Raw genomic sequence first — 20,184 nt, forward strand, 5'->3', positions numbered from 1 at the left:
ACAGAGAATTGTGATACTGCATTTTATAGAGCAACTGGCATTGAAATTAGTTAGTGGCTTGATTTCTAATATATTGGATTAATTGAAGAATGGACTAAATGCTGTCTTTGCTATGTTCTCTATAGTGTTTCCTCTGTGTTAAGATTTTCTGTCTGTAAATCCTGTGACATCAAGTGGTTTTTTTTTTTTTTCATTCTTTCTCCTTTATACTTTATATTTTAGAGACTAAACAAGCTCTTTTTTTTTTTCTAGAAGTCCTGAAGAAAACATTATGGCTTTTAGCAGCGATTACCTAATATTTTCCCTTTTTCCTGTCTCATGGGAGAAGCATGACTACATCAGCAAAACTGAGACATGCATTTAAAAGAAAATATTCTACACCATAATATTTGCCATCCAGGTTTCGGATGGGTCTTTGGGGAGGAGCTTGCATTTCAGTTTTGTTCTTTGTAAGTCTTGCTATTAGTGAACTCAAGAAGTTGAAACCATCCAAGGCTTAATGAGGGTGATCAAGCCAAGGATGGCATCTGAATTGTTTTATTTGTGTTGCCTAGGGATAATTCCTATGACTTTCCTTCGTTACTTTTCAGTAGGTGACAGGCCTGGTAAGGTCTAGTTTACTGTGCTTTATCCATGTTTATTTTTAGGCAAGTGTAACTGTTTGCTGTTTACTGCTCTTGCACAGTATCTCCAAAATCCTGTGAATGCTTCCATAAAGGCCTCTATGAGAGACTTTAATTTTTTTTTTCTCTAGCATACTCTTTCACTTATATAACCTGGAAACATCTCCTAGTATGTAATTTCTTCAGTTTATGAACAAAGAAAAAGTTGTAAGTTGCTGTGATATTGATAGTTCTGCTTTAATTGCTTTGTGTTTTCCCCTTGTATTTCAAGGCTTTTGTAACCCGAGGAGACCTGTGTAAAATTAATTTTCATCATACAGCACCACATCATGGTGCTTTTCAGTGAGTAGGGTCTTTTCAGTTGACTGAAATTTCCTTCCTGTAAGCTAGTTGCCAATAAATTTGCTGTTGAGGAGTACCTTATTTCAGCAGTATGTTTTTCTTCTAAATCATGAAGCCAGTCATGCATTTGTGGGGGATAATGTTTTTGTTTCTATTTTTACGATTTAGAATTTGGCTTTTTGCATTCTTTTGAATATACTTCCATCAACCTCTCTTTTTCAGTGCCAACACTGAAACATTGTGTTTGTCAAAGAAAAATTCTTCAATGCTGCATTTGCAGTATTTGAAGAAATTTTTCCTCCAATTCTTTACTGCTTCCATATGAGGCAGTACAATGAAGCTTGCATTTTTGGCATTGGAGATCACACTTTGAAATGGAAAAGTGTTACTAGTAATTCCGTGTTGCTCTTTCAGCAACAGTTTTGTGTATTTCTCATCATAATTCTGCACTTTTTTTTTTTCTTTTATTAGTCTGTATTCCAGAATCCTGTCTTTGCAGATGTTGCTCAATGGCTTGTCAAGTGCAGAGGCGAAGTAAAAATAATTTTTAGGCTTTTTTTTTTTTAAATTTATTATTTTGTTTGAAGAGTATTGAGATTTTCAGGAACAGTTATGTGATTCTAAGTGGCTCGTTCCCAAATGAAAGTGTGTGGGAAATTCCAAAAGCTTCCACTTGCTGTACTATATTGTCACCAGTGGCAGTATTTTTTTCCTGCTGAACTTAGAAATTTTAAGCATACCTTAGGTAAAGTAAGCTTTGGAGAGCTTTTTTGTGTATTCTTCATTTTTTCTGCTTTCATCATATGAGCTGTGTTATCTGTCAGAAGCTTTTTGTTGACTGGAGTTTTAATTATGGTGTACTATATGGTAATGCCTAGCTTGCCTTTTCTTGGAATGAGTTTTCTTTTGCTTGGTAATGTTTGTCTCTTGTGAATGTCTCTTTATTTTTTATTAAAGAATGAATTTTTATTTAAGAATTTTTTATGAATGAAAGCTTTTGAACTTAGGTATTTTTTTGATCAACATATTCAATCCCAAGTACAAGTCTGTGTGACGGATGTTTGAGATCTTGTAGTCTTATTTCTACAGAGATAATTATTTCCTTCGTTCGTTTAAGAGGTGACATTTTCTCCTTTGTCATAAGGAAAAATGCTGGCTTTAACAGCAGCGGTAAACAGGAAATTATGTCATGGTCAACATTTCTTCCTTTGCGGTACCTTTGTGTCTCTCCTCTCCAGCGCACACAGGGTTAAGTAGGGTTTAGAAAACACGTAAGCGTTACCTGCTGTTCACCCGGGTTTTTCCTTTATGGCGATTGAATGTTATTTAGACCCGTATGAAAGGATGGTGTCCGTGACCTCGTGCTCGGATGGCGGTTCAGGAGCGGGCGGTTTGGTGCCAGCTGTAGGGTCTGGCAGGGGACGTGCTGTTCACGGGCGCCTGTTCCTTTTCACACCTTCCCCTTCCACTCCTTATCAGCTCCTCCGGCTCTGAGCGCTGCCCTGGCACTTTGTGAGCTCCGAGCACGTACTGGGTTTCATGTGACCTTTAGCCACCGACACTTCTGAATATGACACAGAGGAGGAGCAGAACCGACCCGCTGCTTGTACCTGCTCAAATGAAGCCTTTCTCTGTCCCTGTTAGGAAGTTCAGCTGTGGTACAGGAATCCTCTCGGAGCGGCTCCATAGGGGAGGAATATTCGAATCCACTACAGCGGTTACATATAACTGGAAAAGTAGGTCATTGTGGCAGGGAGTAGTCCAAACAGCCGCCCCGTTGCTGCAGCAACGACCTACTTTGCGAAACTGTTTCTGTTGATTCATATTGAAATGTTCTTCTTGAAAGCGCTATAAGGAAATGTTCGCGTTCGGAGATAAGTAACAATGGAAGCTGCAGGCTTTGTGGACTCCTCCTTATCCCACGCCCCCGTGGTCTTGCCCCCGATGTTGGATATATGAGGATTAAAGCAAGTAAGGCTTGCTTGTTTCTGTTCCGCATGGGGAACATCTGTTCCTTGCTTGAAGGTTCTGCATAACAATGCCTATCACTGGTGATTGTTTCCGGAGTTCAGAGCTTACAGATCTTACCCTATAAATTTTTGTCTACAGAAATAACTAGAGCTAAAACAAGCAAACCAGAGAACCACGTTTTTCTCTGAACAGATGAAATCTTTCTTGAGCCCCGGAACAGGCTGCCCAGGGAAGTGGTCACAGCACCAAGCCTGACAGAGCTCAAGAAGTATTTGGACAATGCTCTCATGGTGTTATTCTTGGGGTTGTCCTGTGCAGGGCCAGGAGTTGGACTCAGTGGTCCTTGTGGGCCCCTTCCAACTCAGGATATTTTATAATTCTACAAGTATCACTCTTCTGGAATGCTCACTGTTTCTCTTGATATTCAACTGCTCTTATACTAACCACTTGTCTCCAACAAAGTTCATCCACATTTAGGAAGGTGGGCTTGGTGCCTGCTCCTTTTTTTCTTTTTCTTCTCCCCCCTCCCCCCCCTTTTTTTTTAATTGTCAGTGTTGTCTGAGTCTTCTCTTTTGCTATTAATTCTAATTGGCACAAAGCAAAAAGAAAAAAAAGTACAGTGATTCTGTATAAAAGGATATTCCCAATTGTCTACCTTTATTTGTTCAACAAAGTAATAAAAAAGCTGTCACTGGTGTTTAGGAAGTGAATTTTGGAAATCAACTCTTGGCTTCTAAAAGGAATAGGTACATGGGGAGAATGTTGAAGTAGAGTTGTTATAGTAAAGGTTTACTTCTTCATAAAATAATTATCTAAACTACTGTGATTTGGGCAGAGATGACTGAGCATCACTCCTTAGTTATCAAAATCTTCTACTTAACTGTACTGTGTAACTTTTTAAGATCAGTTTAGTTACTTCAAGTGATGTACCTTCTGTTGGTCCTGACCTCCAGTATTGCAGAGAACTGCTCAAGTTGTGGCAGATGAAGATAACACCTTTATCAAGTTTACCTTGTATTCAGCTATAAATGACTAATTTCAGTTTTGAAAGACCAGTTCAGAAAATTTTGGCATTTTGATTCATAATAGTAGCAATGGGAAGTTAAGACAATGCTGAAAGTCTGATCACCATAAGGTGAGCACCAGTCAATTTTAATTAAGATTTCCAGTAATAGCTTCAGGATTTTTTTTTTCCATTTTCCAAACTTTCTACCAAGTTCTGTGCTTGCTAAAGGATTTCAGCTCTATCCTTAATTATCTTCTAGTGTAATTGAGAAATTTATTTATTTAATCTAGTGTTTCATTTACAGGAAACAAAATCTGCAGAATTTTACTAGCACTAATTGCAACTTTAAAGACATCAATTTAAGGAGAGGAGGAAGGTTTTAATGAAGTAAAAAAAAGGGCAGTATAAAATCTGTCCTTCAGGATCAGATTGCAAAACTATCTCATTGGAGTGCTCTTATTGTGCTTGTTCTTTTGAAATGAGCCTTAGCTGTTACTTTCTCATGGAACAGCTTAGATTGCTAAAAGTGACGTGGCTGAAATATTTTATAAAGCAGGCCAGCTCTCTTTTAATTACATCAAGCCTTAAGAGCTGCTAATTTAAATAAATGAATTTGGATACATGAGAATAAGGTGGTTTAAATTTATGTATGACCATGTCTATACTCTCAAGTAACTCTAATTTTGTAATTTGCTTCTAGGTAATATTTCCCCAGTTGTCTCCAGTACAATTTGTTTGCTCTTGGTTTTCCTTTATGGATCCAACTAGTTTCTCTGGGGAGAACAGGCATAAAGAATTAAAATCAAATAATAAAGACTTTGATTTATCAGATTGGAATTAGAGTATTAGAAAAAATAAACACTGAATATGTACATTAAAGAACAGAGGATACTGAGAGAGAGATTTTGGAAGCTGTGAGCCTGTTAGTCTTCTATGACCACCAGGCTGACCTTTGTAACATGAAGTAATTTGAGACGTTCATTTCAAGTTGTACAGGAATAATTTAGGTGAGTGATGGGTGCTCTTTGAGTGTGAAGCTAAGATCCAGACTTCACAGAAGCTAAATACGCCGTATGCTGTGATGTATGGCTCACAAATTAGGAACCAGCTTGATAATGCTATTTCACAGAATCACAAATGGTTGGGGTAGGAAGGGACTTTGGAGGTTATCAAGTCCAGCCCCCCCCCCCCCCCCCCGCTAAGGCAGATTCACCCAGAGGAGGTTGCACAGGAAATGCCCACGTGGCTTTTGAGTATCTCCAGAGAGGGGGACTGCAGCTGCTTTGGGGCCTGTTTCAGTGGTCTGTCACTCCTACAGTAAAGAAGTTTTTCTTCATATTCAGATGGAGCTTCCTGTGTTCTAGTTTGTGCCCATCATCCCTTATTCTGTCACTGGGCATGGCTGAAGAGTCTGGCTCTGTTCTCTTGACCCTACCCTTAAGCTATTTGTATGCATTGATAAGATTCCCTCTCAGTCATCTCTTATCCAGAGTACACAGGCCAGGCTCTCTCAGCCTTTGCTCATTGGAGAGATGCTCCAGTCCCCTCATCCACTTTGTAGCCCTCCCCTGGACCTTCTCCATGATCTCCTTGTCTTTCTTGAACTGGGCAACCCATCATACCCAGCCACAGCCCTGGACACGTCATTCTGGATGTGGCCTCACCAGTGCAGGTCCTCTCCTCTGACCTGCTGGCAATACAATGCTTTTCCTAATGCATCCCAGGATACCACTGGCCTTCTTGGCCAGAAAGGCACACTGCCAGCTCTTGGTTGAACCTATTGTCCACCAGGAATCACAGGTCCTTCTCTGCAGAGCTACTTTCCAGCAGGACAATATTTAACCTGTACTGATATTTTCATGCACTTTTGTTCTCCGTGACCTTTCAAAGGTGATGTGGAGAGTGGATGATGGTTTAGCAGTAACATCTGCCAACTCCCTCAACACTCATGGGTACATCTCATTGGGATCTATGGATTTCTGGATGTCAGGCTTGACTAAAGAATGTCTAATCTGATCCTCCTTGACCAAGGGAAGATCTTCCTTTTCCCAGACTTTCACTGTTGCCTCCATGCTCAGGAGTTCCTGGAGTCTGGCTTTAACAATAAAGACTGAGCAAAGAAAGCATTCAGTAGCTGTGCCTTCTCTGTATGTTTTATCACCAGGGCACCCACTTGATTCAGCTGTGAGTCCATGTTTCCAGTCTTCCTTTTGCTACTTGTGTAAAGGTGTAGAAGCCATTCTTCTAGTACTTGACATCCCTTGCTCGTTTCCATTCCAAATGTACCTTAGCATTCTTTGTCATATCCCTGTGTACTCTGACAGCATGCCTTTATTCTTCCCAAGTGGCCTGTCCTGTTTTCTATATTCCATGAATGTTCTTGTGTTTCAGTTTTGTCAGAAGCTCCTTACTTAGGTCTTCTGGTACTTCTAATTGATTTATTGATAGGGTTGCACTGGTCCTTAGCTTGGGAGAAGTGATGCTTGTGTACTTGAGTATAAACTAGCTCCCTTGGACCTGTTCTTGAGTATTAACCAGCTCTGCCTTCTGGAGTCTTAACCCATGAGATTCCTCCAAGTAGGTTCTTGAAGCAGCCAAAGGTAGCTTTCCAAAAGTCCAGGGTTGTAATCCTGACTATTACCTGCTACCTTCATCTTTGGGAGATGATTAATGTCTTTTGAATAGGACAAAAAAAAAAGGTGTGTTTCCTTCCTTTGGGGAATGCTAACCTTGAAAAGTTATTTCAGTTGGAAAGACATTAATGAGGGATAGTGTGTATGGAAATGCTAGCTTTGTGCCCAGTGTGAGCTAGGTTTGATTCAAATGAGTTTGTTGTTCCTAATAGAGCAGTTGTGCTTGCTGTGGTTGATGTTTTGTTCCCACTCCATATCTGAAATGGTCTTTATTCCTTAGTGTCAAAGAAGGTGCACCCAAAAGGACTCATCTTGGAGAGATTAAATTTTAAACATGGTTTTCTCTTGATTATTGTTCAAAGCCCTTTCTTTTATCTCTTTTTAAGTAATTGCTTTTGTTTTCCCCCTGAGAACATCTTTTACAGCTGTATGCAGGCTTGGTTGTATCTTGCATTTGTCCTCCATCACAGCTCTGCTTTGGCTTAAAGATTATAACAGTAGTAAATATTAGGGGGGAAAAAGCCAAGTAACACACTTCATAGTCAATGTTTTGGTTTTGTTTTCACAAGTGGATCAGCTGTACTAAGTTATAAAAGCTGCAGTAGTCCTCAATTTCTCTCTAAAGGAGCTGTTGTTTCTTTGCTGACTGTAGAGGAGCCCTGCAGGAGATGAGTTAACTCCCACAGCTACTTCACTTAAGTATCTAGAGTTGAATAACACAAATTTTTTCCTACTCTTGTGTATAAGCTCAAAGAATAATACCTTTACAAAATGTATTACTGTATATCATTTTAGGATGTGGAAGTTGGATGTGGGATTTGTTGAGACAATGTGGTACAATAAGGGATGCCTCTGTGACCTTGATTTGGTAACAGGAAAATACTACTGTGGCTGGCTGCCAAAGGATGCTGTGGAGTGTACATAACACTTAAATCCTGTCTGAGCTTAATCTTCTTACAGTTTCGTAATAATACACTGCTTGCACTAAGACACATTGGTTGGTGACAAACAGGAACATATACTGGTAAAATACTAAATATTTGTATAAAGGGACCTCAAATTTGAGATAATTCTCAGTGCCTCGTACTCTGTTTTAGTTTTTGATTTGGTATTGCCACTGTGATTCCTGTTGAAGTTAGTATGAGGCATATATTTGCCTTACACTGAAATCTCTTTATAACCTAATCAAACATATGGCAAAGTATGTGTGAAAGAAAAGTGCTCTCTCTCTCTAAAGAGAAGTAAATGCTGCATGATTTGTGTGATTGGTGCATTAGGGTCTAATGCTGTAAATTATACTCCCTCTAATAAAATGTGGTCAGTATTACACAGTGTTTAATATTCTTTATTTTTATTGAAAGATGAGGGAGGAATATCTGATAGCATTGTTGGGAAAAAACAATTGAACAGGGTAATAAAGCTAGCAGATACTAGGCTGCTTAAGATAATTCTGTTAGACAATGTCTGGGTGGCAGTCAAATATCTGTAACAACATGAGTCTCTGGTTTGACAGAGCTTTTCTGTTGATGGGAATCAGTGGCTTGGTGTGAGGACTAGTGGATAGATAAGAGGTATTTGAAAAGAGGTTCAACACAAATTCAGATGGATTGTTGGAAGTTGACCAGTCGTGGGTAAAAGGTATTAAACTTAGGAACAGAACAAGTTTTAGCACTGTTCCTTTTCACTCAAATTCTTAAACTTGCTCTCAGAATGAGAAAGCCTAGCTAAATTCCTGTATTTTGTGTGTCCATGCAGTCTAACAGTACTGCTAATGGTTAGATTCAGAATCTGTATTAGTTCAGAAAAATTCTTCTTAATGGTTTAGCCCGGTAGCATTTTCAGATGTGAATAGCACCTGCAAGACAAGCGATTCCATTTTAAGTCCCCTCAGTTTCCAGCAACTGCCCTCATTTCGTCCTGGCAAAGATGCTTATATGTGATTGTGATTTCTGGGTGTTAATTGCTTGTAAAAGTAACCCCAAACTAGACTTAAGGGTGGCCTTAAATACTGTGTCTATAGGTATCCTTCTTGCAGGTCTCCTCCCTAAATAAAATTGTTACCTTTCTAACAGACTGTTCCTGACTTCTTCCCTGTACAGTCTTTAATCATGTTAATAGTGCAGAGACAGGAACATTGCATGATGTAGTGCTTGCTTTAGGTCATTTTGTTAATGGTTAACTCTGTTAACATTTACTGAAGTTTTTTAGTAGCTACTTGTATGGTATTAGTTTCTTTTAGTTGCACAGTAGCTAAAATTATGAGCTGTATTATGCCATTATTACCAGTTTCTGGCAATTAATTTATATTTTAGACCCCAGGCATTTCTTGTATGACTGACAGCAGGGAAAGTTTGTGGAGTTTCTTGGAGTCAACTGCTAAGATTTTATGTGCATGTCTTTTAAAGAAAGAAGTCTTCAGTGGCTTTCATGAAAGTTCTGAATATCATAATGAGATGTCTCTGGCAAAATGCGTGTATGCTGTCTAACAGTGTTGCTTGCAGACAGGTATGCTTTGCATCAACATGTTCCCCATGTTAAAATGAGTAAGTCTTTTCTCCTTCTAGCTTGTCAGTTGTGCATGTACCTCTCACATAGTTTGCTACTGTGAAATTATTAGTGAGCATTTCCTTCTGGTTTGCCCAAGGGATGTTTCAGACCAGATACAGAAAACTTGGCTGATGTTCTAATCTGAAAAATTATCTAGGCACTCTTTTTGTCTCTCTTAATGAATAGAGACATAGCTCATATAATTGAGCTTTCAAAGTGAAAAAGTGCTTTCCCATTGACTGTTAGGTTGAAGGAAAAAAGTTAGATTGCAGACTCAGAAATGTGACCTGTTATTGTAGGGAGAGATTTAAATATCTTCTCATTGCCAGTCTGGTCTAAAGTATAGTAGAGTTCAAACCTAGTAGCTATTACTTCATAGCTGCTATGAAGAAATTTTGCCTCTAGAGCTCACATACTGAAAGGAAGTACTTTTTCATGAGATGGAGGTTTCATATTCATTCTCAATTCATAGACTAATTTACAATTCCTTTTCCTGTTTTTGTTATACTGTGAGAGCGATGTGTGAGCATTTTGGTGCATCTTTTCAGAGAGAAAGATCAAGTAATTTTTCATTCCGTTAAAGATTCTGTGCTGCTTCTGCAAGTTTTGGGGCTAGTAATGAGAAAAAGAGGAGGTGAAAACTTTGTTGATGACAAGTAATTGATTTGATTTTTATGTTTCTTGGTAAGGTATGTTTTTAGAAGCGATTTTTTTAAAGAAGGTTCATCTTTAATTGAACCAGGCTCTTTGCAGGGGTGATTAGACTTGATGACCTTTTAAAGTCCCTTCCAACCCAAACTCTTTTGTGATTCTGTAAATCTGTGTAAAGGCTTTTATGTTAGACAACTTCTATTAATGCTTTTATGAAAAAATGCCTTTAGATGTGGTGTAGCATAAATACAGTTGATGAAAATAAAAGAAGTGATTAATTATTTGCATCACATTTTGTTAAAACAGATTTGGTTTAACTGAAAGATTCAAATATTAATAAATGGCATGCTTGTTCTGAGTAACTGTGAGCTGAGTGTGTGTTCTGAAAGTCAAAAGCAGTGTTCTTTTGCAAGGCTATTACTCTAGGTATTGTGAGGTCACTAGGGTTTGATTTGGTCTGTTATTTTTGAACCATGTACTTTCAGAGAGTCTTGCAATACAAGCTGTTGTTGGGCTGTTTTTAATTTGTTCTGTTTTTTGTTGAGGTAAGGGGAAGTGTGTGTGTGCCCTGGCCACACTTCTGCTCTCTTCCTACATATATTTGACAGTTTGAGTCTACACTGTTATTTTTGTTCAATACCTGAAAGAGTTTTATGGAGACTGAAGTGCTGGAGTGTGGAGAGAGACAAGAGAGATAATAGAGGGGATTTGGGGAACCAACAAATAGAGATTAAACTGTATTAAGGGCAAGTTTAGGGATCTTGGATGTGAATTGGAGACTGGGTCAGTGCATGTTATCTCCTTGAGTAGGATTTTGTGCCACATCCAGACTAGAAGTTATATATTGTGATCAGTCAGGTCGGAAGAAAAGAGACTGAGAAAATAGAGGGAACTGAAATGCCAATAGGAAAGAAAATCAAGTTTTCTGAAATACTGAAATAATTATGAATATTTTATGTCACCAGTTTCTTTCCATAACCTTTCCCTCTACTCTGTGAGATGAGTTTAGACAACAAACCAGCCAGTGTAACAACAACAAAACTTTATACAATCAAACCACAAAAAATACCAACTAACCAACAACAAAAAAACCCAACAACAACTACAAAAATCCCAATTAAACAAAATCGCCACAAAACCAAGCAAACAAACCCCCAACTATTCCAAAGGTATCTGGGACAGTATTGCAGTTTGTCTTCTTAGTGATTTGTGAAGTATATGTGAACACACGTGCTCCATGGAAGTGAGATTCACATGGATAAGACTAATGAATAATGACTGTCATTCCAGAGAAAATGAAACTGTAATTTTCAGAATCCAGATAGAATTGACTTTGTCCTGGGAGCGTGAGGCTCAAGTTCTCTCTGACAGAAATAATGCAGGAGTAATTTTAAGAATCAGACAGGAGTTGCATATGCTTCTAACTAAATGAGTATAGACAAGTTTCTTCTTCTTGTTTTCTAGCTACCACAGAGCTTTTTCAAAACAAAACTGAGCAAAGTGAGAAAATTAGGCATTTTTTTTGTTTGTTCCAGTCATTGAACATCTAAACCTAGTTTGCCAGCCAAGAAACTATTGTAGTCTTTTATGCTGGCTGCTAAGAGGCCTGTTCTTACTCTTTCAGATCAAGTGAGCCCCACATTTTAGGTATTTAATAGCAGCCAAGGGAGGTTCCTCCTAGCCTTTTAGATACTATTTTTGATAATTTTTTTCCCCATGTAAAGCTGGAAGCAATGTGTGTTAGGTAGGCATCACTTACATATTGCTATATACTTAGAAAATAGATATTAGCAGGTTTACAGCAATCATGTATGCTATATCCCTCTTAAGAAGGTGCAGCATTTTCATTGTCTCTGGGTAGCTTTTAGGATTTGTCTTAAAAATGTAGCTGCATATGAAGTCCTGATTTTGGTAAACTGGTTGCTCAGTGCCTTTGTCTTCACGACACTGTTGGCACTTGCAAAGGTGCTGCTGCCCTTCCGTGGTAGCCATGCACCTTCTCAGCAGGTGCAGTCTCCAGCTGTCGTGGCACTGCTTCCCTGCCTTGGTCTCAGATGGTTGCTCTGGAGCCCTTGCACCTGTACAGAGTCATTACAGCAGGGTTTCTCAGGAGTAATGGACAGCAGTGTGGGAATTGCCTTTTTTTTTTTTTCTTCCCCTCCCCCTTTGGGTGTAGCTTGTGGTTTATGGCAGGGGATGCAATAATGTGTGAGCACAGAAATGAATGACAAGCAGGTGCTGACTCAGCAGTTGCCCTGGTCAGCGTGTGCTCTGCTGAATGCCAGCAGCACTGTAAGAAGGAATGGCTGAGAGGGCTTGGGCAGCTCCTGGTGAAATGTATATTGTTAGAACAGAGCTACAGAATGGTTGGGTAGGAAGGGGGCTCTGGAGATCACCTAGTCTGACTGTCCCTGCTAAAGAAAGTTCGCCTGGAGCTGTTTGCACAGGGTCACGTCCAGATGGGTTTTGAATATATCCAGGAAAGACTGTAACCTTTTGGGCAGCCTGTTTCAGTCTTCTGTTACCCTCAAAAAAGTTTCTTCTTATGTTCAGATGCAGTTTCCCGTTTCAGTCTGTGCCTATTGCCCCTCGTCATGTTGCTAAACGTTGCTGAAAAGTCTGGTCCTGTCCTCTTGACACTGTATTTAAGATACCTGTATGAACTGATAAGATCCCTGCTCAGTCATCTCTTCTCCAGGCTACAGAGGCCCAACTCTCAGTCCTAGCTCCTAAGATGGGTGCTCCAGTCCCCTGATAACCTTTGTAGCCCTCCACCAGACCTTCCCCGGTAGTTTCTGGTCTTTCTTGGGCTAGGGAGCCCAGAACTGGATGCAACACTCCAGATGTGGCCTCACAGGGGCAGAGTAAAGGGAAAGTATCACCTCCCTGAACCTGCTGACCACGTGAAAAATACTATGGAGCAGCCACTTGATAGACTGGAGAGAGTCCAGGGGAAGGGCACTCATCTGGGGACCCCCAGGCACTTCTCTTCCCAGCTGGCTGCAAGGTAGAGTTCTTTTTTTTCCCTCTTTTGTTTTTATTTCTCCCCCAAACCACTTTCACCACTGGAGTTATTTTAGTTATTATATCTACTAATAAACCTTTGTGCATGTGAACTTGTCTCAACATTCTTTGTGTGACTACCTGTTTCCCTTGAACACTTGCAGATTTGCAACATCCCATTCTCCACCCCCCCACCCCCCTTTTTTTTTACCTGATGTGCTAATTTGCTCATTAAATAATTCAGGTGAGATTACAGCCAAGATGCATATATTATATAAGGGCTGTTTGTATAAATGAAGGCCAGAGGGATAGTCATGACTGTCTACTCCTGTGGTATGCTGTTTTTAGTAACAGTTCAGTGTTGTAAGAAGGACTTGGATTAAGTTTAGTAGCAGTGTGCCAACAGCTGATTATCTCTTTGTTCATTGGGGTTTTTTTCTTAGTGCAGGGGTTTTTCTATCTTTAGAATGACAAGAGACTTATAGTTGTGTTTACAACTAGAGTATGCTGTAGTCCATTCCAGACCTGAATAACATTGAGGGGAAAACTGAAATGACAAAGCAGATTGATTTTATGAATTACGTATTGTGGAAGATACTACGTCGTGTCATACCACTGTGAGCCAAATGTAATTAGGATGTGAACATGCATGCATCACTAAAATATGCAACAAGTGCTCAAGGTCTCATAATTGTTACTGATTATTCTTCTTACATACCTCTTCCTATTGTAAAATTTCTGGTTTGGCTCAGAAAATAAATGTTCTTTTAAATTCTTGAAATTCTTGCAGATTTCTGCTTCAGTGTCTTGAGGATCTTGATGCCAATCTACGGAAACTGAATTCACGCCTGTTTGTTATCCGTGGACAGCCAGCCGATGTTTTCCCCAGGCTTTTTAAGGTAAATGCCACCTTGCAGTTGTTTCCATCCACAAAAATTACCAACCAACTAATTACAGCTAGGAATATTTCTTGTGATGTTTTGTTCAGTGCAAGTTATTCATGCAAATACTAATCTGTTGTTGCAGTTTCTCATTAAGGTTATTTGTGTTAGTTTTGAATTTTTCTTCTCTAATGTACATATCACCAACTGAGTTGAGTTGCTTTTAGACTTTGCTGGATTTTGTTTTTCTTTTCAGAAGCAGAATTTATTTCAGATGGTTTGCTAAGTGTAGGTACTGTATTGCTATATTTTCCTTTACAGGTTCCTTCTGTAGTACTGAAATAATATTTTGTGCATGTGAACCCATGTTCAAAGCTTGACCTGTAAAAGCAATGTTTTATTTAGGCCAAATATTGCTGTGATTGCTTTTTGGCCATTAAAGGTGATTTAATAAGCTTTTTTCTAGTATTAAACTTGTTAAAAGCACAGTGTTAAGTAAAAATCAATTTCTAGTCAAATTTAAGGCTTTTGTGGGAAAGTCTTACTGAAAAAATTGAAGTGATTAGAGTGATTGTTAGTGATGGTATTATGTTGTCTATAGATAATAGTATATTTAAGGTAGTAATACTATAATGAACACTTGGCAAATTGATTTGAAGAACTTTTTCAGAATTATTGAATTGAGGTGACTGAAACAAGTGAGACAGGAAGTGTAACAAGAGATACCCTTTTTTCCAAAGAGGTCATATGTTCATTATTTTTATTCCCAACACCGACCTGGTCTTCAACACCAACCTGCAAAATCAACCCAAACTCATATTTCCGTCTTCATTACTGTGCTTTTGTTGTGAAATGCTAACTGGATGATACTTCTACTGGTCTTCCCTTGATTTTTCCCTCAGTGAAGAATTTTCTGGAAGAGTACTGTGGCATTAGCTGCTGCTTGCAACCCCTCAGATATTCAGGCTTGTTGCATTTGTCTGCCAAACTTAGTTTGATTGCATTTAAATAGGAGCAAAGGTCTTCCTGTTGCTTTCTGGATTTGAGCAACCTGTAACAATTCTTCTTAAATACTTTAGTGGCTACTTTGACAGCTCCTGTTTCAGATTTTGCTGTTAGACTGATCTTGCTATGCCTGGAAGCATTGGATTGCCACATTTTTAGAATATTAATTTTAACCCTGAGAAGAAAATTAAAATAACTTGTAGTAAAGATAGCATAAAGCAATCAAAAAAGAACATTCACATCTGTCTGTGTCTTCTGGTTCCTCAAGTTAATGTCTTTTTCATCTATTGGTTCATTGAGGGGCTTTTCAGGATATTCTCTGTGCTCAAACAAGTTACTGAAGCTATTGAGGATTTCTTCACTTTTGGCTCAAGTCGACCTGGAACATACATCTATGTCATATAATTATATCTCACAACTTCTTTTGCCAGAGCAGTAGCTGTACATCAGACACTTGCAGTGCAGTGAAGGGCTTATAACACTGAACAAAGCTTTTCAGATCATCCCTATTAAATGTCTCGAAGGTGAGCAATGATCCTGACTCTGACGAACAAACACATGTGGAAAAGAAAAGTTCAGTGTAGTTTGGAAAAATACCTTCAGTTAAGTCATTAACTTAAGGTAGGAGATAGTGGAACTTCTGTAGAACCCTTTCAGATGTCACGAGCCCTATCACAGATGCCAGCATCTGTGGATTTCCTGGGAATGAATGTATCACAGCTGTTTCTTGGTAAGGCTTTCCTTTTCACAGACTGAACAATTCCTTCAAAAGGCAGAACACTGATCTATCTTTATCCTTAATACAAGACTTCAAACATCTTTAGGCTCTTTTCGTTTCAGTTAAGTTTTGGCTTGGTCTTGCCTCATCCTTTTCAATTTGTCCTGGTCTCCTTTCTATCTTTAGCTATTTGGGCTTGGCTAAATAAAGAAAATAGAATTGAAACAATCACTAATTTTTTTTAATGCATCAGTGTTGCTAAAACTGTTCAGCTGTATGAGTATGTGCAAAATGATATGTCCATGATTCTTCTAATTGCCTGGCTCATGCTGATGTGATCTGGGTGTATTCACATTACACAGCAGTTATCTCAGAGTTTCTTGACTCCCTTAGGGACCTGACTGTGTCTTGGATATGTTTTTTTTTATTATCTTCTTTGTAGAAAGCCAGAGGAAAAAAAGGTTTAGAAAGGTATCTGCTGCAACTTGTCAGGCAGTGGTTTTATGTTATGAAGCACTATGAAATGGGAAGTAAATGTTATGTGATGGTGTAGGAGGTTGCTTGAGGATTCAAGGCCTGCAAGGTTAGTCTTGGCAGACTTAAGGATGACAAGATCCCAGTTTCAAAGAGCAAGCACTCCTTGGAATCATCTGTCCTTGGGCTGAGCTTCATCTAGGAGAGAGCTGGAGTTCAGAAGAGAAATAGCACCCCAAGTGATTAGCACTGAGTGCCCTTGTCTCTGGTATAAATCCAAATCTCTGAAATATTACGGTGTATCAAGTCAGTAAGATTCTGAGGGATTAGAAAGGTATTTGAGTTTGATTGGCATAATGGCTTTCTAGGATCATGTTGTGCATACTTTATCTTTCCAATTTCCTACTGTCACAGAAGCCTTAGCCGTTTACTGACCCCTTTGTTCCTTCCTTTTTCCTCACCTGTGACTGTTAGCCTTGGTAACAGCATCTGTGCCAAAGAATATTAGACTTCAAGGCATAAGGTGTTCTCTTTGAAGACTGTCAGAGTAAGGAGAAGGGATTTGGAAAAGGTAAAGAAAGTGTTTGGTGATAGGGTGGGGCAGTATTTCCACTCCCCTCACTTGGGGCAGTATTTCCACCCCCCTCACTTGAAATGTTGATTCTGCTGCTAAAGTTGACAGGCCCGTGTAAAAAGCTGTTCTGCAGAGCAAGGTACTGCTGCTGATGCATGTTCAGAAGGCAGCCTTTGTTGTCTTCCCTTTTTATTGAGTCTATTAAGGTATGTGGATCCTAAAGTTAGAGATGTGTTTTCAAAATTTGCATGGAAGTTGTTCCATTACAGTGAGTGCCCACAGCAGTAGGACAGATGGAGGCTTTTTTATGCTTGGTAGCTACTTAGGTGCCAGAAATTGTAGTTTATTTTTGTTATTCTGGGTGCCTAATGTATTTTTGATCTTTCTGTTATCTCTGAATAACTGTCCACAGGTAATAGCTGGTGTTCCATTCTGCCCCTGTCCTTCCAGTTGTCCTTTCCTTGACCCTCCATCATGCAGCTGAGTTGCTAAAGGACCACACTTTTGGTTTTTGTTGTAGGAATGGAACATTGCAAAGCTTTCTATTGAATATGATTCTGAACCATTTGGGAAGGAAAGAGATGCAGCTATCAAGAAGCTGGCTAGTGAAGCTGGAGTGGAGGTCATTGTTCGGATTTCACATACATTGTATGATCTAGACAAGTAAGTTATCAGTTACCTTGGATTTTAAAAAAGGAGGAAAAAAGCCCTTGGAGTTTTATGTAGTATTTATTTATACATTGTGGGCTACTTTCTTCACCAAACAGTTCATAGCTAGGAAAACTGCAAATTTGTTTTATGTTTCACTTTTATCCATCCATCCAAATTTTATTACATACTGAGAAACTTCAAAAAATGATATGTAACAGTATCTGAAATACAGTTTTAATTTGGAGTTCCTTTGAAAATAATGTTCTCTTAATTAGCTGGCATTTATAATTATGCTACTAAAACATGCCTGTAATTTCTCCCAAATAACATCTGGTTTTGTTTATTCATTTTGTTTGTTCTTTATTTCACTTTTTGTGATGCTATGAGAATTCACAAGTTATGAGAAGGTATTTTAAGTTTTTTTAAGAACTGTTTCCTACCAATTACCTATTCAATAAGTAATTGGGGATTGTTTGCTATCCCTGTGTGCCTTATGTAATGTCTTGTTTATATTTTTCCACAAAACTATTTAATGGATTAGTGTTAATTCCCTATTATAGAAACATAATCCACAAGCTAGTTTACAAGTGTGACTTGTCTTTTCTTGATATTAAGTGATTTATTGTGGTAGCTGCCCGTTTTATTCTGTTACAAGCTAATGTATAAGAGACTGTTAGACACATGGGAGGGCAGTGAAATTGGAAGTATTTACTTTTTGAAACCAATAGCTTTTTTATAATCCCAATTTGAAAATTCTTTCTTTTCGCCTCCTACCTCCTATTTATCACCCTGCTAAATAAGCATTTGGTTCCATCTACCGCTTTGCAAATTTTTATTTGAAGTTTTCCTTTTTTCCAAGACTTCAAATATATTTAAAATGGCAATGCAAAACATAAAACTATGTTTTTAACAGCAGTCAGTGTATATAAGCTGCATGTTAATTTCCCCCCATATTAAGACAGTTTTAATATCTACTGCTGCTCTCAATACCAGAAGGGGAAAGTGAATTTCTCTGAATGTAAATACTGTGGCCTTGTATGTGACTTGGATACTACTGTATGTAGCTAGGATCTCTATCTGCTTCACTGATCTGTTCTGTTCTTGGCCTTGAACTGTCCATGTTCATTATATCCTTGCTTATGACGGAATTCCTGTAACCCAGGGATGAAGAAAATTTACTTTGTTATAAACAGTTAATTTATGTCTTCCTAGCGGGGGAAGAAGGATGGTGTATTTTAAGTTCTGACTATCTGGATTACCATGTGTATTTGGGATTCTATGTAAGATGGAGGGAGGTAAGAAGACATTTCTTTGTGTAGGTAGGTGTGTATATTTTATAAGAAAAACTGTTAAATACTATTGTCTAGCATGCTTCTTTTCTTTTTTTCTTTATCATAGAATAATAGAATTAAATGGAGGACAGCCTCCTCTTACTTACAAGCGATTTCAGACACTGATTAGTAGAATGGAACCCCTGGAGATGCCTGTGGAGACTATAACCCCAGAAGTAATGAAAAAATGTACTACTCCAGTTTCTGATGACCACGATGAGAAATACGGTGTACCATCACTTGAAGAGCTGGGTATGTTCTGAGATTGCTTTGACATTTTGAAACAAGTCAGATGTAATCTACCACTAAAAGCACAGTACTTAAAACAACAAGTGAGGTCCTGCTAGTGGTTAATTGTTAACCTGATGCAATTATGGCATACAAAAGGAACAAAAAAGGATAATTGACTCAGTAAATTTTGGTTGTTTTCTGGTAAATGAGAGGCCAGGTTCAACTATACTAAGCACTGTTTGGCCTCTAGGAACACATCATAGCCATTTTCCCAGGGTACCAAATAATCATTAAGCTGCTAATTAATGAATTTTGATGCTTCATTTTGTAATAAATATATTTTGTATCTTTGTTCTTCAGGTCATTAATCTGTCGTTTAACAAACTAGTTCAGAAAAAACACCCTCTTTTCTTGATATACTGCAGGAAGATAGTAATAAGACAATTACTTTAGATGGCTCTGGGGGGGAAAGAAATCTTACATTTCTATAAATGCAATTTTAAGGAATAGTATCAGCTGTTGTCCTGTGAAGCTCCTCATCTCTTTCCTGTTTCCACACACATCCCAAAATACAAGCAAGTGTGATACGACCTCCAAATTGCTAACAAAAGGGTCTGGACAAATTTTGGTTAACCTGTGACTGCTCTGTCTAGTCCATTTGAACTCTCACAAAACAGACCTTGGGTTTTAAAGCCTTTATAAGAAGAGATGATCTAAGTATGCAGTGGTTGAGCTATAGGCAGACATATTCTCCCATGAGCAATCTTGGGGCAAGTGGGAGGGTGTGGAAAAGATTGGATTACCTTCTTTTTGTCTTTCTTTTGATGCTTAAGTGTGTGTTTACCATCAAATTAACAATCTCTGTTATTTGAGATCAGTGATGTATGGTAGTGTTCTGAAGATAGCACTCACACTTTTAGCTTGGTGGAAAAGTTTTTAGATACTCTGTAAATTACAAAAGCAATTGCTGCTTCCAAGTAGTAATTAAAAAAAAAAAGTTATGGTTTTAGGGTAGCCTGCATATTGCAGATCTGAAAAAAATGATAGAGGCATCACTTAATTAAAAAAAATACAAAAAAAAAAAACCCAGAAGGATTTGGACTGAAGTGAGACCATTCAGCATCCAAAATCTGTGGTGTATATTAATGTAAATGTGAAAGGAAAAACTTGCATTTTGCTGCAACTTAGAGGTATTTGGATGTGCTTCGAGAAGACTTGGTTGCATACTGGTTTAAAACACACTTTTTCATGTGTCCAACTTAGGGTTTTTGTCAGGATGCAGTAGTCAAGTATCAATATGCTATAATTTTGTTGCCTTACAGTATAGGCAAACAAACAACTTCCTTTTTTCAATTTGTCTTTCAGGTTTTGACACAGATGGTCTGCCTTCTGCAGTATGGCCAGGGGGAGAAACTGAGGCTCTCACACGCTTAGAAAGACATTTAGAAAGAAAGGTATGTTTCAGATCCCTGCAAGTCTGACATATCTGGGAAACTTAGTTACTCTTTGCTGTGAAACCTAAAGGGATTTTGGGCAAGTTGTG

General features: G+C 38.5%; 1 protein-coding gene across 2 annotated transcripts in view; it reads left to right on the forward strand.

Annotated features, from left to right (window-relative positions):
- The window catches only part of CRY1 (cryptochrome circadian regulator 1), a 46,284-nt gene that overhangs the window by 16,101 nt on the left and 9,999 nt on the right, over positions 1–20,184 (forward strand). For both annotated transcript variants that reach the window (XM_062492124.1, XM_062492123.1), the window contains 4 exons: positions 13,567–13,675; positions 16,949–17,091; positions 18,478–18,662; positions 20,007–20,095. In XM_062492124.1, coding sequence (XP_062348108.1) covers positions 13,567–13,675; positions 16,949–17,091; positions 18,478–18,662; positions 20,007–20,095 — 526 coding nt within the window. The remainder of the gene's footprint in view (positions 1–13,566; positions 13,676–16,948; positions 17,092–18,477; positions 18,663–20,006; positions 20,096–20,184) is intronic.

The sequence above is a fragment of the Cinclus cinclus genome, chromosome 4, assembly GCF_963662255.1.
Source record: "Cinclus cinclus chromosome 4, bCinCin1.1, whole genome shotgun sequence".
NCBI classification, from domain to species: Eukaryota; Metazoa; Chordata; class Aves; order Passeriformes; family Cinclidae; genus Cinclus; species Cinclus cinclus.